This window comes from Nyctereutes procyonoides, unplaced genomic scaffold (assembly GCF_905146905.1).
Source record: "Nyctereutes procyonoides isolate TBG_1078 unplaced genomic scaffold, NYPRO_anot_genome, whole genome shotgun sequence".
Classification (NCBI taxonomy): Eukaryota; Metazoa; Chordata; class Mammalia; order Carnivora; family Canidae; genus Nyctereutes; species Nyctereutes procyonoides.
Genome location: NW_026575126.1, coordinates 35526258 through 35546971, shown reverse-complemented (window position 1 = coordinate 35546971; position 20714 = coordinate 35526258). Strand labels below are relative to the sequence as shown.

Sequence of the window (20714 nt, the reverse complement as noted above, 5' to 3'; positions counted from 1 at the left end):
GAACACGACTCAGATGCCTCCCTGGCAATCCATGGATTGGGCCAGGTGTAAGGCAAAAGGGAATGGGGGGTGCTCTAGGTGGCAACTGGAGCACACACCCACTTGGGGACATTCCCACTCTCGGTCTTTTGTCCAGCCATCCCACCATGACACTGTGGCCAGTTCTGCCCCCTGTACCAAGGCTTATGCAAGTCCTGACTGCACCCTGCAAAAGCTGCTCTCCCTCCCCGCTGCCACCACCCAGGTCCTCATCACTCACACCTGGGATGCTGCAAGAGCCTCCTCCGTGGCCTTCCTGCCTCCAGCTTCTCCAGAGCCAGACAGCAGCCTTTCCCTGGGCACCCACTCCTACAGACACCCAGCCCCACAGACACCCAGCACTCACTGGCCCACCCCAGGGACCGTCATAGAATGGAAGGAACAAAGACTTTGCAGCCAGACGTTCAGGGTTCCAATATCAGCTCTGCTATTTGCTAGCTGGGTCACCTTGGATAAGTTCCTTAACCTCCCTGGCCCTCAATTTTCTCTAAGAGGAGCGTGAGGACAGTGGCATGCAGTCCCTAGGTGCACTGACTGTGCTGCGGGAGAACGCATGGTGGACACAAAGCTGGCAACCGGTTGGTGCTCTCTCCCCTGCGAGCGTCGCTGCCCCACCTGGGAAGTCAGAGGACTGAGGATTGGCCGCCTAACAGAGGAGCACTCAGCTCCCCACCCAGGGCAGCGTCCCACCTGTGAGACGGAGACCAAAACTCCAGCTACACGTGGTCTTGCGTTGACCCAGAGAAGGCGTGCGTGTGGCAGGAGCAGGTGCTCTGGATCCGCGGGCCTCCTCAGGGAGGCAGGAGGGCCCCCCAGCCCCCAGGCCCTGGGGAGGAGGGCTTTGCTCGTGGGCCGGGGCGCGGGGCCGCCCCGCACAATACCCACCCCAGACTGCCCAGGGCTGCCCAATCTGGGCAGCTTTATTCTCACCTTTTTTTTTTTTAAGATTTTATTATTTATTTACTTATTTATTTATGAGCAAGAACGCAGGAGGGAGAGGAACGGGCGGACACCATGGTGCGCTCGGAGCCCAGCACTGGGCTGGATCCCATGGCCGCAAGACCATGACCTGAGCCAAAATCAAGAGTAGGAGGCTCAACCGAGCCACCCAGGTGCCCCAACCTTATTCTCATCTTGAAAACAAAATGATTTGCCCAAAATTAGGTTAAATGTGATTTAATACTTAAGCCTTTTTTTTTTTAAAAGATTTTATTTATTTATTCATGAGAGACACAGAGAGGCAGAGGCACAGGCAGAGGGAGAAGCAGGCTCCATGTGGGGAGCCCGATGTGGGACTCCATCCCCGGACCCCAGGGATCATGACCTGAGCCAAAGGCAGATGCTAACCACTGAACCACCCAGGTGTCCCAATACTTAATGCTTTATTGGAGTTTCTGAGAAATGAATTTACAAATGAAGCAATACTCTGATGGAGCGACTGTTCTGTTCTGATGTAGGGTTTGGAAATTAGGATGACTGTCATCCTAACCAAACCATACCACCCCATCCCATGTGGGGGCACAGCCAGGACCCTCCCCTCCCCTCCCAGAGGAGCCACAGGGAAGGTGAAAGTTCTGTGACTGGTCAGGAACAGTCCCCTGGTGCAGACTTCATTGAGGGCCTGCTCTGCAGGGCAGACTGGACAAGGTGGGGTATTGCACTGTGGGCTATTTATTATTTTGGTGGGAGCCTTTTTAAAAACATTTTATTCATTCATGAGAGACACAGAGACATAGGCAGAGGGAGGAGAAGCAGGCTCCCCATGAGGAGCCCAATGCGGGACTCGATCCTAGGACCCCAGGATCATGATGTAAGCCAAAGGCAGATGCTCAACCACTAAGCCACCAAGTGCTCCTAGTGGGAGCCTTTTAAAACAGATCAGGTTTTTTTTCTTTTTTATATGCCCATGATGGGGCTCAAACTCATAACCCCGAGATCAAGAGTCACATGCTCTACCAACTGAGCCAGCAGGCATCCCTAAAGCATATATAATACATTTTTACTCAATAATTTATAAAATCTTGGACCCGATCATTTCACTCATGGGCATCTAGACTGACGGACTATCTATAAAGCATGTAAAGGTAATACTAGCTACTACTTATTGAGCACTTAGTATTTTATATCCAGAGATGGGATTGACTGAATGATTCCAAAATCAACCCTTGAAGACAGTGCTATTATCATCCCCATGAAATGGGTGAGGACCTAGTGGCACAGAAAGGGGTATTAACTTGCCCAAGGTCACACAGCCAGAATAGCAGTGGAGCCAAAATGTAATCCCTGGGCGGTCTAACTCCAGAGTGAACACCTTTAGCCATGACGTTAGGCCACAGTCATTCTCAAGAGAAGAGCTGTGATGATGAATTAATTACAGTGAAGCATACCATGGGACGGTGAATAGTAATTAATATGTATACAGGCATACCTCGTTTTATTGTGTTTTGCTTAATTGCTCTTCACAGATCATGCGTTTTTTAATAAACTAAGGGTTTGTGGCGACCCTGCCTCGAACAAGTCTATCAGTGCCATTTTTCCAAAAGTTTTTGCTCACTGGTGTCTCTGTGTCACATTTTGATACCTCTCGCAATTTTTCAGTTTTTTTTTAAGAGAGAGCACGTATGACAGCAGCGAGTGCATCTGCAAAAGTGGTGGGGAGGGACAGAGGGAGAGGGAGAGAGAGAATCTTAAGCAAGCTCTATGCACACCACAGAGCCCAACTCGGTTGATCTCAGGGCCCTGAGATCATGACCTGAGCTGAAACCAAGAGTCAACGCTTAACTGCACCACCCAGGCATCCCTCAATTTTTTCATTATTTGTCATGGTGACCTGTGACCAGTGATTTTATGTCACTATTGTAATTGAGGGGCATCACAAACTGCATCCATATAAGGTGGCAAACTTAATAAATGTGTGCGCTCCGACTACTCCACCCACCAGCCTTTCCCATGGCTCTCCCTGGGCCTCCCTCCTCCGAGACACAACAATGTTGAAATGAGGCCAATTAACAACTCTACAAGGGCCTCTAAGTGTTCAAGTGAAAGAGTCTCACACTTTAAAGAAAGAGAGAGAGAGGGAGGTAGGGAGGGAGGAGGGGAGGGAGGGAGGGGAGGGGAGGGGAGGGGAGGGGAGGGGAGGGGAGAGGAGAGGAGAACAGCCTTACTGCTGATATGGAGAAAGTTTTAGTGATCTGGATAGACAATCAAACCAGCCACCACGTTCGCTTCGGCCAAAGCCTCTTGTAGGGGCTAATGCAGCTGGCGACTTCACCTGGAAGTCAGTACGCCTACAGCAGTGCAAAGGTCCTAGGCCTTGAGAATTGGGAATACTCTGCCCGCGCTCTGTCAGTGGAGCAATGAAGCCTGTGCAGAGGACAGCACATCTGTTTACAACATGGTTTACTAAGTATTCTAAGCCCACTTTTGAGACCTGCTGCTCAGGGGAAAGGTAAAGCAAACTGAGAAGCTTCTGGAAAGGATTCACTCTTCTAGACGCCATCAAGAATATTTGTGATTTGTGGGAAGAGGTCAAAGATCATTAACAGGAGTTTGGAAGAAGTGGATTCCAGCCCTGATGGCTGACTTTGAGGGATTCCAGACCTCAGCGGAGGAAGTGACTGCAGATAAGGTGGACACAGCAAGAGAGCTAGAACTAGAAGAGGAGCCTGGCGATGAGGCTGAACTGCTGCAGATTCAGGAGACAGACGAGCTGCTTCTTAGGGAGTAAAGACAGTGGCTTCTTGCGGTGGCATCGACTCCTGAAGATGAGGTGACGTTTATTGAACTAACATCAGCGGACTTCGAACAGCATATAAACTTAGTTGATAAAGCAGCAGCAGGGGAGGGGGCACCTGGGTGGCTCAGTCGGTTAAGCGGCGGTGGACCGGTGGACTCTTTATCTCATCTCCAGTCATGATCCCGGGGTGGAGGCCTTAGGGCCAAGAGATCAAGCCCAGCATTGGGCTCCAGGCTCCATGCTTGGCGTGGAGTCCGCTTGGGATTCTCTCCCTCCCTGCCCCTCCCCCGCTCGTGCTCCCTCTCAATAAATACATTAAATTTTAAAAATAAAAGTAGCAGGGCTTGAGAGGATTGACTCCCAATTTTGTTTTTAGAGATTTTATTTATTTGACAGAGAGAGAGAAAGCACAAGTAGGCAGAGTGGCAGGCGGAGAGAGAGGGAGAATCAGGCTCCCGGCTCAGCGGGGCTCCATCCCAGGACCCTGGGATCAGACGCTTACCAACTGAGCCACCCAGGCGCCCCTTGACTCCCATTTCTGAAAGAAGTTCAACTGTAGGTAAAATGCTATCAAACAGCATCACTAGCTACAGAGAAATTGTGAAAGGAAGAGTCGATTGATGTCGCAAACTTCATTGTTGTCTTAGTTGAAGGAACTGCCACCACCACCGGCCTTCAGTAAATACGAGCTGGATCAGTCGGCAGGCCTCAACACCCAGGCAGGACCCTCCACCAGGAAAGAGATTAGGACCTGCTGACAAGTTCAGGTGATGGCAAGCATTTTTTGCAATAAGGCATTTTTCAATCAAGGTATGCATTGTTTTCTTATACATATGCCATTTTATTTTTTACATATTCTCTACATATGCTGCATTTTAGACAAAATGCTATTGAACACTTGACTACAGTATAGTGTAAACATAAGTTTTGTACACACTGGGAAATGAAAAATTAACTCCTCACTTTTTTTTTTTTTTTTTGTTAGAAGACAAAAGTTTAATGAAAACTGGTCTCTGGATAGGTAAGAATCCACAGGGCTAAAGAGTTACATGGGACTATAGTAGAAATTTAAAATAGATGCTGAAGTAAATGTTACATATTATCATCATCTGATTCATCTTCTTCCTTTAAGGATTCCTTAGCGTATTTCTCTGCCTCTTCCCTTATATCTTTTGGAACAATTTCATGTCTTCCTTTAGTTATTTCACCAACCCAGCTGAGCTCTAGTTCAAAAGCTTTATCCTTAACTTCATCATGTACTATGTAAATTATTTTTGCAACTTCTTTAACAACATCATGGCAGGTCATTTCTTTCATCTGAAGTTTTTCAATTTCTGTCTTTGCAGCTTGCCTGGCTTTGCCAATGGCACAACCCCAATAACCATATGAAACTCCTGATGGGTCAATCATGCAGAGCTGTGCACCGTCATTCACACTGTAAGACCCTAACATGAAACTGCAGCCAAAAGGTCTAACAGCACTGTAAAGTGTATATGCGTGTACATACATGGCCACTCTGTCTGCAAGATGTTTTAATGGAATGTTATAGCCAAAATTAGATCTAAAGTTGGAAGCTTCTTCTCTTGCAATGTCTGCTAAAGAACGAGCATCGGCCAACAAACCCGCTACTGCCATTCCAACATGCCGATCAACATTAAAAAGTCGTTTGTTGGAACCTTCTTCATAAAGTTTAGAAAGGACTAACTTTTCTACCCCAAAGACAACGCCATCTTTACATCTGATTCCAATAGCTGTACTACTGTTTTCCACAGCCTTCATAGCATATTCAACTTGAAAAACTCTCCCATCAGGAGAGAATGTAGAGGCTGACAGGTCATACCCGGTGCCGATAGAGCTCATGGTGCACAAACCTCCCGGACACCACCGCCGCCTTCCAAGGCCTTAACTCCTCACTTTATTGTGATATTTGCTTTCTTGCAGTGCTCTGGAACCCAGCCTGCAACCTCCCTGAGGTATGCCTGTATTTATAAAGGGTATCTTAATGACATGTGGAAGGACTTACGTCAAAGTATCTTAGGAACGCAAAATTACACATATATGATCTCAACTCTAAAATGTCTTCTTAGAAAAGAGCTGAAAGGAATATATACATGCATATTTAAGATATATAAAAGGGCACCTGGGTGGCTCAGCCAGGCATCGGACTCTTGATTTCAGCTCAGGTCATGATCTCAGGGTCATGGGATCCAGCCCCACATCAGGCTCCATTGCCGAGCGTGGATCCTGCTTAAAATTCTCTCTCTGGGTGACAAAGCATGAGAGACTCCTGACTCTGGGAATCAAACAAGGAATAGTGGAAGGGGAGGTGGGCGGGGGGATGGGGTGACTGGGTGGCGGGCACAGAGGGGAGCCCTTGACATGATGAGCCCTGGGTGTTATATGTTGGCAAATCGAACTCCAATAAAAAAATAAAAACGAAAAAAAAAAGTTTCTCTTCTTCTCCTTCTGCCCCTCCCCCAACCCCACTCTTGCATGTGTGCTTTTTCTAAAGAAAAAATACATAAATAAAAATAAAATACATAAATATATCTCAGACATGCAGATGATCAGCAAATAGTTATTGAACGTGGTGGACTCTTGAGTGGGCTTTTTTTTTTTCCCTCTTCCTGTTTTTCTCTAGTCTCCAAATTTCTCCAAAGAAAAACTATTTTCTTTTCAGAGAGAACTATTATGGCCTTGTGGTTTTGAAATTATTTGCTCTCAGTAAATGCTTAAAAGAAAAATTTTGGAGAAACTAAAAATCCAGAAGCATTTTTAAAAAAGATTGAGAGGTTGTGAAGAAACTCTTCAAATTGGGAACACTAGGCCTCAGCACACCCCAAGAACATACAGAGAACGTGGAATGGATGGTTGGGCACACGAGGCCCAGGCGGGGCTGGGGGCCCTGGACCAGAAGCTCGTGGCCTCCGACCCATGGCCTGCCACTCAGACTTCCCGGGCCTGTTTCCCCAACCAGAAACCAGCCAGGGTGGCACAATCTCCGGCTTAGCGTTCTGCTCTCGGGTTTGGTTTTAGCATCTATCCACGAGTGGAACGAAGTAGTATGTGATGCCTTCTGGAGGCCGACGGACCCCTGGTCTTGGCCAGGAGTGAGCCTGGTGGCCAGGGGCTCTCGGGAGAACTGCCCAGAGGTGCCCGGTGAGACGCAGAGGCGCTGTGCCCGGGAGAGGCCAGCACACAGGAGGGGACGAAGCCTGCCTCCTGCTGCTCACCAGGCCCTCAATTCCTCACGCTCCTGCTGTTCCAGGGCTAACAGCTGGTGAAGCGCCAGCCCACCTACCTCCCCACTCAGCAGCTGCAGCAGCATCCACAGGCTTCTGTCACCAACCCCGGACCGCAGACAGCACAGGGCACATTCCACTCTTCTCCTTTACTCGGGCAACACACCCCAGCAACCTCTAGGCCCAAGGAGGTGGTCAGAGACTGTGCATCAAACACGAAGCAAAGCTAAGCTGCTTAAGCCTGGATTCCAAAGGCACAGGGTTGCTCCAACCCTCGTAAGAGAGCGTGCAGGTGGAACTTGCGGGTGTCCACACCACACCTTTCGCCTCCGTCAGAACCTCTGAGGGGAGGACCCGGAAATGGCATCTTAAACAAGTTCCCCGGAAAAGCCTGATGTCCCAAGTTTGAGAACCACTGGCCTCAGGTCTGCTTGTGAGGGCAGACTCCCATGTTTACCCAGCAATCCCGAGGCTGGCAGTGAGGCAGCAGGAGGCGGAAGGGGATGCTAGCCGACACGTGGGTCTGACGGCCATGTACCCCAGACCAGGGGCCAAGTGTCCACTTCAGAGGGCCTGGGGCAGCAGACGCATCCCCCGCGGGCCTCTCTGCCCTCCCAGCTTCCTGAATGAGTCTCCTGCGTGCACACTCCTCAGCCAAGCCCTGTCACCCCCTTAGAGCGGCTCTGCCTCTGTCCACATCGCTCCTGGATCCACCCTCAGCCACCCCCGCTGCCAATGGCTCCCTCTCTCCCGACAGAGATCCCACCTGCCTCATTACTTAAATAATCTTTATTTCTCATGCACTAGGAAAGATGGGATCGTATGAAACACTGCATTTCACAGCAAAGGCCTCTGACCAGAACACAACACAGGGGACCAGGTGGACTCAGGTCTGGTCAAAACTCGGGACCAGAGTGGGGATACCGCCCTCAGGGCTGCTGGCAGCTTCAGACGCCCCAGCTGCAGCGGCCCCGGATACAACACAGGGCAGCCGCCCCTCCCACAGAGGCACAGGGAGCTGACACCAGAGGAGCATGTGGACCAGAGAAGGGACGGGGGGGCTGCTAGGCAGTGACTTGGTCGAGGCGGGGGTCTGGCACCTCCACGGCCCGAATCGAGGGAGCCAGGGCTCTGCGCCCAGCTCTGCTCACTGCAGAGCCGCCGAAGGAGCTGTAGAGACCCCCCGGCCCGTCTGCTCCTCAGCCACACACACACAAGACAACATCTGCCCAGGCGGGACCCCAAAGGCTAGAGGGGCCAGCCCCCCTCAACCATCCCTAGCCCCTGCAGACACACTGACGCCCACAGGACAGCCAGACTTCGGAGGTTCCTGGGACAGGGCCACCGGCGTGGCAGCCAGCAGACCGGAGGCCATCGAGTAGCCGAACCAAGACCAGGGCAGGGCAGATTCGGGGCACCATTTTCACTGAGGTGGCATGGGAACAGAAACAGGTCGGAGACGTGCAGGACAGAACAAAGTAGAAAGGACACATGCAGACACAACAGGGTGGGAGGGGCCGGAGGCTAAAACGTGGTCAAGGTGCTGAGAGGCAGGGGACACGGTGGGCCGGCCTCACTGAGGCCCCGGGCTGGTGGTGACCCCGGCCTCCTCTGGGATGGTCTCCAGCATCTCACTCTGGACAGCCTGTGTGATGAGCGCCAGCTCCTGGCACAGAGTCTCGTAGCGGTAGCCCACACGGATGTCCGGCACGTTGGTACGGCGGATGTCATTGCCCTCGGGGCCCTCCTTGGTATAGTTGGGTCCCAGCCAGTGGCTCTTCACCTGCAGTGAGCACAGGTATCAGGCAGGGTTGCCGCTAGCTTTGAGGGGCCAGGGCCGGCACCCCTGGGACCCCCCCCAGATGCAGAGGGGAAGGCGGGCACCAGGCTGCAGGCAGGTGGGTGCAGTACCTTGTGGGAGAAGCCGCTCATGAGCACACTGTTGCGTGCCAGCTCACACATGTCGCAGGAGCTGAGCTTCCACACCTGGGTGGCAATGCTATATTCCTCCATCAGTGGTTCCTGCACAGGCCAGGTTCCCTCAGACAGTGCACGCGGACCTGCCACCCAGTCCCCACCTCGCATCCTGGTACCCATGCCTCCCTGCCGCCCCCTCCACCATGGGATTTGCCACGAGACTGCTGCCCTCCACCAGCAGGGGGCAGCACCAGCCCCGTGACCCAGGTGCCAGTGTGGCCTTTGAGTCCCAGAACCACCGCGGACCTGGCCACCCTCTGGATTCTGACCTTGGTGAAGTGGAACTGCAGGGGATCATCCGTGGACAGCGAGACCATGAGACCACGGGACAGGTACTCAGGTAGTGGGTTCCGGTGGTAGCTGAGGAAGAGGCTGTTGTTGCTGAGCGGAGACATGGCGATGCCAATCTGGGCCAGGTAATACAGGTACTGCAGGACCGGGGCCTGTGTGGACAACAGTAGGGGAGGGCCTGTCAGGCAGCCTCAAGGCTGGGGAGGACACCTGGTTCTGGAGGGCACAGGCTGCAGGGGGTGGGCAGGGAGTCTGGGCTCATGTACAGCCAAAATCAAGCTGAGGCCTCAGGGTGGAAGCTGGCGTGTGGCGGGACCCAAACTGGAGGTTTGGGGAGGAGAAGATAAGTTGCTAAAGAGGCTCAAAGGGTTGAGAGGAAGGTGAGCGATCTGGAGGGGAAGCTGTGGGTGCAGACCCTGACCTTGCGCAGAAGCAGCCCGTGAGAAATGTTCTCCGCCAGCATGAAGGCTGACACCAGGTGGTGGATGGGCCCGGCTTCCCCACAGTGCGGCCTCAGTACAAACGTGTGGAAGCCCCTCTGCCTGGGGGCATAAAGACGGCCTCAGCTCCCATGCCGGGGCTTCTCAGCCCCCCGCCCCCAGTGATTGCGCAGACCTGGGACAAAGGGCCAGGAGTGGACTCTTGGCTGTGAGGGGGTGAGCCGTGGAGCCCCGAGGGCACAGAAAGAACTTGCTTGGTCAGGGAGTGGGGGGCAAGAGATGGGTCAGGGCTCTGGGGCCCCCAGGGCAAGGTGGGTAGAGACATCACACTGATGGAACAGGCACCTGCGCAGGTGGTTCAGCATGGCCATGTTGGCAAAGGTGTAGTATAGGTAGTAGGCGTAGGGTGGGTTGTCCTCCTCCACCCAAGCCTCAGGGAGAGGGCTCTCCAGGTTGAAGACGTGATTCTCGGGCTTAGACTCGTCATCCACGCTGTCAAAGCCATCCACCTGGCACAGGTCCCTGGGGTCAGGCCCAGAGCTGTGGCTGTGCCTGAGGCAGGCCCCCCCTTGCCCCTCCCCCCTCTGGCCTGGTGCTAGCCCCCCTCACGTGTTCCAAGAAGAGGTGCAGCTCTGGGTGGCTGGCAGGGTGCACGGTGGCCTCAAACAGTGGCAGGAAGATGTTCTCCAGCATCTCCTGGAAGTTGGCCAGCTGGCCCTTGGTGCGGTACACGTCGCTGCAGCAAGACGTGTGCACGTAGTATGTACAGGTCAGTCGGCGTGGGAGCTTGGCCCGAAATCACGGAGGGCACTGGACACTGGGTGGGCCAGGCTGGGCAGGTTCCACACGTGGAACCAGGGGGTTCTCGTCTACTCGGAGGGCTTGGCTGGGACCGGGGAGGATCCGCCACCCCAGGTGGGCAGAAGGTGGGGGATCCCCACCCTCCCCTCGAATTCTCCCCCCACAGGCACCCCCACCCCCACTCCAAGGGACACTCACAAGAGGCGGGGCACTTGCACGAGCCAGCGCACATTGGGAGAGTGTACTCGGTGCTTCACGGCCCAGCAGGCCAGCTTGTCCCACTCATCCCTGGAGCGCCCGTAGATGGAGAGCCGCAGCTCCGCATTCTGGTATTTGCTCTCCTCCAAATCTGACATCACCTCCTGAAAGACACACAGAGGGTGATGTCACACCCACCCAGCCACGACGCCAGGCTCCCGTGCGGCCAGGGGGAGGGCTGCTCACGGCTCACGCTTCCCCTGCACGTGAGCCTGGGCAGTCACTCCTCCTCACCTTGATAATGTGGGCAAAGTACTTTCCAGAAACCCTGTTGTCAGTCTTGATGAAGATCTCTCGGAGGACAGACTCCCCAATGGGGTTGTATTTGGCATTGAACTTGTCAAAACGATGGAAGGTGTTCCTGTCCTGGGGAAGACGGACAAGCCCAGGTCACCCCTGCCCCCGGTGCACCCAATGACCCAGCCCCTTGGCCCCTCCCCTGTGCCACCAGGACAGACCGCGTGCATGTCCAGCGTGTCCACACTCAGGTCATAAGCAGTGAGATTCATGCTCTCGAACACCTCCCGCAGCGTCTGCTCGCGGCCCTGCTCCACATGCACGATCTCCTCCAGGTGTCGCTTCATTGCCCGTTTGATGAAGCGCAGCAGGTGCTTCTGGTTCATGCAGGACGAGGCATGGATGTGTGTGTCCACCTGGGGCAGGACAGGATGGGCGGTGCTGCTGGGTTCCCTGGAGACTGGGAGGGTCCGGGGCTCGGGCAGTGGGACGAGAGAGGAACCTTCCACAAGGGAGGCCGGGCAGGGGCTCAGGGCCGGATGCAGGAGGGTGGACCCACCTTCCGGATGTTGTAGAAATCTCGGTGTGGCACCTTCTTCTGGGCGGCCAGCTCCTTCATCTCATTGAGCAGCACGTGCATCTGGAATTTGGAGCTCAGGTACTGTAGCCGGCGGTAGCAGAAGGACTTTCTGGGCAGGGAGAGAACAAGGGTGGGGGCTCTGGGCCACAGAGACATGCCTTGGGAGGGCCTGGGTAGCAAAGCAGAGGGGGGCAGGAGAGGGGTACACTGAGGCAACAGATGGAGGGAAAGTCTAGGACTTGGTGACCATGAAGGTGGTAGGAGGTGTCTGTGGCAGGGCTGGGGCTGGACGAGCCAGGAAGCCAAGTGTCTGGGACAGGTGGGGACTCACATGGGGCCATTGATTATCAGGGCCATCAACACATTGACATCTGCCACGAATTCCTGCAGGTCAGGGTACGGCAGCTCCACCTCTGAGCAACTGGCAGGTAAGCAGAGCTCAGTGAGGAGAGTAAGTCACGTCCCACGGACCCTGCTGAGCCAGTGCAGCCCCCACATAGCTCCCCTCCACACACCCTCCCAAGCCAGGGTACTCCCCACACCCGCTTACTGCTCATCAGCTTCCCTGCGGGTGTAGACATGCACCACGCCCTGCACCATGCGCAGACCCAAGCCCAGGTCCCCAGGCATGGTGCTTGGCTCACAGTACTCATATGGGTGCTGCTCCAGCGCAGGGGGGTGCACGGGGGCATCTGCAGGATGGGGAGGGTGGAGTCAGAGCCAGGGATCTTCCAGGCCACCTGTTGCCTGGCCCAGAGGCCCCACGGAGGGTGGGAGCTCCTGCCCCTGCTTCCACCCACCATGTGCCGAGAGAGGTGGGAATAAGCCTGGGTGGGAAGCCGCAGGCACGGTGGAGGCTCCTGGGCATCAAAGCTCGGGGAGTCTGGGACAGCAGGGTACTTGGAGTAGGGCAAGGATGGGGGGTCCCACCAGCGGACACAGGGGTGTCGGGGCCCTGCTCGTAGGTCCGCGTCTCCAGGGGCTTCTCAGCCAGCTGCTGCAGGTACCGGCGGGTTGTGGGGCAGAAGCTCTGCAGCGACAGGGCCATGTACTTCTCCCGGATGAAGAGCGCCCGCACCACACTCTTGGCTGCATCCAGCAGGTCGGTGAACGGCACCTGGAGACAAGGACACGGGGCTGCCTTCCTTGGTCTCAGCCCCAGACCAGGCTCACTTCTTCCCCCAAAGCCTGACCCTAGAAACCGTGCATCAGCCAGTTCCCAGCCAGACCCTGTGCCCCTCCAGTTTTTGGAAAGAGAAATGCCTCCTCTAGCTGCACCCCATTCCCAGGCTAGGGGAGCCCACTGGTACACCGTGGAGTCAAGGGGTGGTGGAGACCCAAGGCCCACACTGACCCCACACTTCTCCTCGCCAGAGATGGTGACCCGCTGAAATTCTCGCTCTAGCACCACGTCTCTTTCCCGTAGGCCCCGGTCGCCTTGCCCCTCGCCCTTCTCCTTGTAGAGCCTACAAGGGGACAGTCCAAGGGAGGGGGCTGGAGCCAGCAGCAGGACAGGCCCCAACCCACCCCCCACTCCCCTCTGTGCCCCTCCGCCCTCCTCACTGGAGGTCTGAGTCACTGTCTGTCTTCAGGAAATCTTGCTTGGCCCGAAGCAGGATGTCTGGCTCCAGCCTAGAATTGAGAGGGGCAAGACGTCAGTCAGGTGACAAGGGATGGCCCCTATTCTCGGGGCCCTGCACCGTGCTGGCTGCTGAGCACATGTTGGTCCTCGTGGCTGCATGGGGCCACAGAACCCTGCACCCACCCTGCACTGTGGGTGCTCTCTTGCTCTACCTTAGAGATGAGAAAGCACATCCAGAAGGTGAGTGACATGTTTTAGGCCACACTGGTGGGTAGAAGACAGAACTGGAACTCAACAGCCTGACTCCAAAGCCTGCACTTCACACGACTGTTCTATGCTACCCAAAGGGGGGGCAGGATGGGACAGGGACAGAGACACAGCTCTCAAAGTGTCCGGACAGAGACAGGCACTGGGCACTGTCCTGTGCCTCCTACCTGCCCCACAGCCATCTGGCTGTGCCCCCTCCGTCTCACGGCTGCCTGTGGACTCGGGGGCTGGGGCCTTACTTGACATCCTGGCTGATCTGCCTCTCCAGGCGCTGCCTCCGCTCCTCCAGCTGCTCAATGGGGCTCTCCTCAGGGAACTCGTACGGGGCGCTGCGGAGCTCGCTCTCAGCCAGGGAGCGGCTGAACAGCTCCTAGGGGGAGAAGGAAGGGTCAATGTGCCAGGCACTCGGCCGCCAGGCCCTCCCTCGCAGAGTCTAGGGATGGGGTGAGGGCAGCAGGATTCGGAGGTACCTGGGAGAGGCTAGGGATGAGGGCACAGCCAAGCGTGAAGTAAGGGGACGGCTGAGATGGAGGGGTGTGGGGAGCAGAGACAGGGCATGGGGACAGCAATGGAGGGACACAGGGTGAGGTGTCAGGTGATACCTCAGCGATCTCCTTGCATTTGCCATCCATTGATGTGCGTAGGTCGAGTGGGAAGTGCTTGAGGCAGGGGGCAGGGCCTGGCAGGGACCGGGCAGACTGCAGCGGAGGGGCCCCCAGCCCACCCCGAGCCTCTGTGGAGACAGCGATGCCAGGGTCAAAGGGTGGAGGGCAGGGCCTGTGTGCACTGGGAGCCCTGGGCCCCTGCATGCCCCAGGCCTGTCCCAGACAGAGGCCAGGGCCTAGAGAGTGGGCAGTCCCTCCTCGGAGGCTGAGGAGTGGGCCTGCACGTGGCTCCCAAAGGACCTCACCCTCACTGTCTGGCAAGGGGCCCCTCATCCCCTGCAGGCTCAGGAGTGGGGGTCCTGAGTCAGCCTCGAGGGCCAGTGGATTTGCTCACTCCAGAAGTAAGAATCTGAATCCTGGACTAGGGGCGCTGCCTCAGTGAGCAGGAGACCTCCTACAGGCAGACCCATGTGTACGTGTTCGGGGGTGCGCACACACCCGCGCACCCCCCCCCCCCCCGGGTGCTAAGGACCTGGTGGCTGTGCCCCAGGCCGCAGCTTCCAGGGCAGGCAGGCTGGCCGGCCAGGATTAGACCTGCTTCTGGCCCCAGCAAGCCTCCTCTCAGAAACCCAAGGCCTGTGCTCGACATACCAGACCTGCAGAGACCTACACTGGCTGCCACTGGGCTCTGAGCTGTGCGCCAGCCCCCTGGGGCAGAGGAGGAGAGGAAGTGCAGGACCTGCCTGGCAGCAGGACGACCTCCTCCCCAGGGGCGTGCCTCTCCCCCAGGACCCCAGGGCTGCCAACATGCAGCCTGGCCCCAGCCTGCCCCTCCCACTGCTGGCTGCCCCTCCGAAGGGAGCTGCCACAAACAGTCTGCGCCACTCAGAGGCCCCAGGATCTGGGCCGGAGGCCCCAGGGAGGGCCCAGGGAAGGCAGGCAGTTCCGAAGCCAGGGCGTCCCCACAAGGAGGGCGGCACTCCTCAGCGGCACGACCAGGAGGCTGGCAGTAAAGGCCGTGCGGGTGAGGGTGCTAGTCTCGGCCGGTCCTGAGCTCCCAGCCACCGCAGACCCTCCCTGGGCTTCAGCCCCACCCTCCTGGCTAGGAAGCTCTCCACACCCAACTGGGCTCTCCCAGACTGCTCTGAAGGTACTCCCTTCCAGCACCCTCCTTTCCCCTCTCCACCGGGTCTCAGGCCTGGGACTAGAGGCTTTGCCCAGGTGGCGTGCACCTTAAAGTCTGTGGGCTCACTTCACGACCCGCCCCCCCCAGTTGGGTTACAAAGCTGGACAAAGGGAGGAGGAGGGGCCTGCCCTGGATCTAGGATCCAGGACCCAGCTCCCCCTACCCACTCTCCGTAGTGCCTGCCTGGATCCTACCTGCAGAGTTCGGGCGGCCCCAGCCAGCAGCCCAGGGCACCCTGCCCTCTGGTTTGCTGAGTGAAGCTGTAACCAGTCCCCCAGGACAGCTCAGGGGCCGGCATGGGCTGTACCAAGTGCAGCTGCATGCAGGGGAGACCCTAGGATGGCAGTGAGCAGGGGGCTAGGGAAGCCCAGGGGAGCCAGAAATCAAGGCAAGGAGTATCAGAGTTGGGAAATGAAAGGAATCTCAGAAGGGAACAGGGCCTTAACCTCTCCAGTACCAGAGTGGAGCCCCCAAGGGGGTGGAGCAGGGTAGGCCAATAAGGCCAGGGCAGTCTGGCTGGGGGGGGGGGGGTCAGGCCTCCTCCAAAAGCACTACCCTGGGGACTGGTGAGCGGGTAGGGCCAGGATGGCCAAAGAATGGCGGGGAAGGAGGGGGGGAGCAGCCCTCCTGTGTGTGCACAACACTCCCAGGCCAGCTTCCCCTGCCCAGGGGCCTTGTTTTGCTCACCACTGTCCCCTGGGGCTCGGACCACGGGGTCCCCTGGGACAGACAAAGCATCTTCCAGGGCGAGAAGTTGGCTGGCAGTGAGGGAAGTGAGTCGGTCCAGATAGAGACCAGTTGCTGAGCTCCTCTGCTGCCCATGGGGGCTGACTCACGGCTCCCCAGGCCTCCAACCTCCTTTCTAAGCCTATCGCCAGGAACAAACTGTCCAGGAGGAGAAGTGTGGGAGATAAGGGACTAGAATTTGGAGGACTTGAGTCTGAGTCGGACTCTATACCCACCTACTAATGGGTCCCTGCCTCCCGGAGGCTTCGAGTCCTATCTAGAGTGGGGTGATAAGCGGGTCCTGCCCTGCCTAGCCACAAACTGCCGTAAGGCTAATGGAGATACGGTCTCCAAGTGGTCCGTGAAACACCATATTCTGGGATTGTGAACTCCTGAGACCCTCCAAACACTTACCACCTATACTTGCCACCTACCAGGGAGGATGGGAGGTTCTGCGCCCCATGTGGGCCAGCAAAAGCCAGCAGTGAAGGGCAGGAAAGAAAACTTGACACAGGCAGAGATGGGGGGAGGAGGGTGACACTATCTCATACTCAGAAGAGGGCAGAGCAGGAAGAGAAAAGAAAGATGGGCACCTACTCCACACCCAGGGTATAAGCCAGAGCCCAAGGTCCTCACCTGCCCAAGAACCTTGACCCTACACAACTGGCTGCTTCTAGACCCCTGGGGGGGGGGGGGGCGCCCACAGACTTCCATGGCTGGTCTCGGTCTGGTCAGCAGGAGTTGAATTGAGGGTCCTATTTTCAACCTCCTCTCTTAGCAGAGTGACCCAAGATCACAGAAACGCTGGGGTGACCTGGACAGGTTCCAGCAGCCGGAGCCATTCCTCCAGGCCCCTGCAAAGGGCTGCCGGGTTTCACTAGAGGTGATAGTAGTAGTAGTAGTAGATAGGCAGTAGTCTCCACACTCCCTGAGGCCAGGCCTAGAACACCCAGCTTCCTGCCTGCTGCTCCCTTCCCCAGAATCTATGCCACTGCAACACACACACACACACACACACACACACAGGAGCCAGGGGGGACTGCTCCCACCAACCAAGGTCTTGCCACCCCATCTACCCTCTCCCCAGGAGCCCCCCTCACCCACTGCCAGGACCACCTCAGGAGAGAGGCAGTGACGTGCCCAAGGCTTTGACCCATAAGTCTCAGATGCTCTCACTGGGTGACCACCCAAAGATGTACAGACCTAGCCCCAGGGGACACACTCTGGAGGGCTCAGACCTGGCACAGAAAACAGACCCTCAGGACAGTACTGACCTCTGGTCAGTATTTTCAACAGCAGAAGAAAATACAGGAGGAGGAGGATCCGGCTATAGGTATAGACAGCTGCTGAGGAGAGGGGGAGAAGACACTGGCTTGACCTGGTCACCAGAATGGGGGCGGTCCTTCCTTAGCCACAAGGCCTGGGGACAGCAGACAGCAGGTAGCTGGCCCTCAGCAAGCACATACTCCGGCACCCACCAGGCCCTCAGGGGGATGGACACAGCCCCACCATGCTGCCTGCTCCAAATGGTGCAGACATGCCTCCCAGAGTGGGAGCCAAACCGAAGGGTGCAGGAGCACACACAGGCAGGCAGCCCGCAGCCCGGCCTGAGCCCCTAAAGCAGGCCTGGCCCAAGGACACCCCGTACTGAGAAAGCCCACAAGAAAAACCATGAATAGCCAAACAGCAGATGATGGATACAGTTGAGCCCCCAGCCCCTGGATGCCTGGCAGCGGCGAGTGTGCCCTAACAGCAGACCCCCACCCCACCCCAGGAAGGGGATTGGAGATCTGGGGTCCTAGGAAGAATGAAGCACAGGAGGACGCCTGAGCCTGCTGGGCAAAGACACAGCCGCCAGCAGTGTGACCAGCCCACGAGCCAGTCAGTCCCACACATCTCCCTCTCCATTCACACACGCTCCACATGCAAACAGTCTTAGCACATCCACACGCTGACACGTGTGCAAACACACCTCTTGCGGCACCCACACCTGCGCTCATTCCTCTCAGAGGCCAGCAGCCGCGACACTGAACCTGTCACCTCCCACTGTACCTCCGTGTCCACAGCACCTCCCTAGCCACTGTCCCGGGCAGAGGACTAGGAGGGGCGCCGCCCCAGGCAGGGTGCCCCAGGCAGGGTGCCCCAGGCAGGGTGCAGGACAGGGGCGGCCCCTCCGTCAGGACCAGCGGCCCAGGGCCAGCCGCGGGGGGAGACCGGTGCCTGGGGCTGGGCAGCACTCACCTGGCACTGCAGAGGCGGCCTGCACGCTGGCCAGCTTCTTAAAGGGATATTTGGCCTTGGGGCTGCCGGGGCCGGGTGGGTTGGATGCCATGGCTCGCGCCGCGGGGACGGCGGGGGCACTCGGAGGCGCACGAGCGGGGCCTGGCCCTGCCACATCCAACCCCTTCCTCCGCCCCGCCCCCAGCGGGCCGACCGGTGCAGGAAGCAGAAGCCCCGCAGGCGGAAGAGGCCCTGGCCACGATTCCTGAGGTTGTCTAGGCAACCTCGGGAGGGGGCCTCCGTCGCCTCCCTGCGCCCTCCCTCGGCTCCGCAGAGCTGGGCGCGCGGCGACTGCCGGCAGGCGGGCGGGGGAGGCGGGGTGGAGAGGAGCAAACCGGGAGGGGCGGGCCGGCGCCCAGCACCGCCCTGAGCCCTCCGGGGCCCTTGCCCCTCGCCAGGCCCTGGCGCCCCGGGGTCCGAGTCCAGCTAGCTGGTCCGGCCGGCCTGGGAGAAGGAAGACCATAAACGGGAGGCCAGCGCGCGCTCCAAGCTCGGAACGCACCGCTCGGAGCGGCAAGCCCGGGAAGCCAGGCCCTCGGGGGCACCGGCCCCCTCGCCCCGCCAGCCTCCGGGCCCCAGGGCTGGTCCAGCTCCGCGGGAGGGGGAGAAGGGAGAGCCCCGGCCCCGTAGGGAGGAGCCTGTCTTGGGAAATTCCACTGGCCGGCAGAAGCTCGCCTCCAGGAGGGCAGGGAGGCCAGGGGCAGGGGCTCCTGGGGCGCTTGGAAACGGACCCCGGCGACGGCGACTCGCCCGTGTCTCGGCGCTCGGGCTCGGCTCTCCCAGGCCCGCCCGGGAGGGGGCGGCCGCCTTCCCCAGGCCCGCAGGCCGTGCGGAGACCCCCACCCCCCACCCCCACCCCCACTTCTCGGAGCCTGAGACCCTCCCCCCACGCACGCGCGCGGACACTCACCTGAGGCCATGCTGCCCGGGGCCCGCGGGGTCGGGAGGTTGCCCCGGGGGACCGCGGTCGCCGGGGAGCGGGGCGGGCCCGGGACCCAGACCCCGGCCAGGTCGCTCCGAGGACCCCTGCCCTGGCGCCGAGATGGATGGACTAAGAGGGTCTCCCCAGATTGCCCGGAGGCAGGACGCAGACCCGGGCCCACCCCGCCTCGAAGACCCCCGACCCCCCGCTCTGTGCTCAGAGGCGAGCAGCCCACGTGCTCCGCAGAGAGCAGGACCCGGAACTCGTCTGGGCTTCGCCGCACGCTCCGGGTGTTCAGGGTCGGACGGCCGTCGCGGGGCCCCGGGGGAGGCACGCAACAGGTGCGACCCCACCGCGGGCTCTCGGCGCCCCGAGCCTCCCGCCTCCCCGGGCCTCGCCGCTCGGCAGCCCCGCCCCCACGGACAGGCCCCGCCCCGAAGGCCCCGCCCCCGCCGCGTTCCGCTTCCCCGCGCCACGTGGGCGGCCGCCCCTCCGCAGTTGGCCCCGCTGGTCGGGGCGAGTCCTGGGCGTCAGCTTCCTCCTCCGCGACCTGGGTGGGGCGATCGCGCTCCAGGGAATCACTGTGAACGTGAAGTGTCAAGCACCTTTGCTCCGTGCCTGGCACAAAGTCGGTGGGCAATGAAAGGACTAGAATTGTCGCAAGATTCATTCACTTTTAGAAATCCTACCCTGGCATTCTCACTCTAGTTCCTGTTTTCTTCCCGCAGGAGCTGATAAGCAGGGTATGCCCTGCAACTCTGGCTCCCCTTCCCGAATTTACTTCTGTATTTATTGGTTAGAAGCTTAGACTCTATACCCAGAATGCCTGGGTTCAATTCCGTGCTCCGCCTACTTTGTGATTGACTTGGAAAAGTTAACTGGACTCTGTGCTCTATCTCTCCTGGAAAATGACTGTAAGAGACCCTGCTTTGTATGGTGTTAAGACAAATGAGTTCATGTAAGTTTAGTGCTTACTGGGTATTTACCCCAATGATACAAATGTAGGGATCCGACGGGGCTCCTGCACCCCAATGTTTATAGCAGCAATGTTCTCAATAGCTAACTATGAAAAGAGCCCAGATCTCCATCAACAGATGAATGGATAAAGAACATGTGATACATATATATACACAGTGGAATATTACTCAGCAAAAAAGAAAAAAAAGAAAAGAAATCTTGCCCATTGGCAATGAAGTGGCTGGAACTAGAGGATATCATGCTAAGCAAAATAAGTCAATCAGATAAAGATAATTATATGATCGCACTCATGTGGAATTTAATAAATAAAGCAGGATCATGGGGAAGAGAGGAAAAAATAGAAGATGAAATCAGAGAGGGAGACAAATGATAAGAGATAAGAGACTCTTAATCAGAGGAAACAAACCGAGGGCTGCTGGAGGGGAGGGGGTGTGGGGTGATTGGGGTAACTGTGTGATGGGCTTTAAGGAGGCCTGACTATAATGAGCACTGGGTGTTATATAAGACTGATGATTATATACCTCTGAAACCAGTAACACATTATATGTTAATCAAATTTAAATAAAA

General features: G+C 57.4%; 2 protein-coding genes across 6 annotated transcripts; both read right to left on the bottom strand.

Moving 5' to 3' along the window:
• Nucleotides 1-4193: 4193 nt before the first annotated feature.
• Nucleotides 4194-7638, bottom strand: LOC129519536 (proteasome subunit alpha type-3-like). Its single transcript, XM_055340121.1, has one exon. It carries the CDS (start codon nucleotides 5633-5635, stop codon nucleotides 4868-4870), a length of 768 nt encoding a protein of 255 aa, XP_055196096.1. The 5' UTR covers nucleotides 5636-7638; the 3' UTR covers nucleotides 4194-4867.
• Nucleotides 7639-7790: 152 nt separating this feature from the next.
• Nucleotides 7791-19568, bottom strand: AMPD2 (adenosine monophosphate deaminase 2). Of its 5 annotated transcripts, none has more exons than XM_055340116.1 (18): nucleotides 19158-19568; nucleotides 14053-14183; nucleotides 13690-13820; nucleotides 13165-13233; nucleotides 12956-13067; nucleotides 12532-12718; nucleotides 12152-12293; nucleotides 11933-12022; nucleotides 11581-11710; nucleotides 11243-11437; nucleotides 11019-11150; nucleotides 10725-10888; nucleotides 10335-10461; nucleotides 10071-10234; nucleotides 9707-9827; nucleotides 9264-9437; nucleotides 8929-9039; nucleotides 7791-8800 (listed from the first exon to the last, which is right to left on the bottom strand). In XM_055340116.1, the coding sequence occupies exons 1-18, from the start codon at nucleotides 19165-19167 to the stop codon at nucleotides 8591-8593; spliced, it is 2400 nt and encodes a 799-aa protein (XP_055196091.1). In that variant the 5' UTR covers nucleotides 19168-19568; the 3' UTR covers nucleotides 7791-8590. The 5 variants fall into 5 exon arrangements, with proteins under 5 accessions (XP_055196091.1, XP_055196093.1, XP_055196092.1 ...); XM_055340118.1 differs by lacking the exon at nucleotides 19158-19568 and adding an exon at nucleotides 18209-18380; XM_055340117.1 differs by lacking the exon at nucleotides 19158-19568 and adding an exon at nucleotides 15436-18201.
• Nucleotides 19569-20714: the final 1146 nt, after the last annotated feature.

What these genes read in the sequence shown, in the direction of transcription:
- AMPD2 (XM_055340115.1), bottom strand. Translation starts at nt 14,388, where the DNA reads ATGAGGGGCCCCTTGCCAGACAGTGAGGGTGAGGTCCTTTGGGAGCCA. An exon ending in CGCAGGGAAGCTGATGAGCA is followed by an intron (nt 12,023 to 12,151) that starts GTAAGCGGGTGT and finishes CTTACCTGCCAG; the next exon opens with TTGCTCAGAGGTGGAGCTGC. An exon ending in ACTTTGCCCACATTATCAAG is followed by an intron (nt 10,889 to 11,018) that starts GTGAGGAGGAGT and finishes TGTGTCTTTCAG; the next exon opens with GAGGTGATGTCAGATTTGGA.
- LOC129519536 (XM_055340121.1), bottom strand. Translation starts at nt 5,635, where the DNA reads ATGAGCTCTATCGGCACCGGGTATGACCTGTCAGCCTCTACATTCTCT.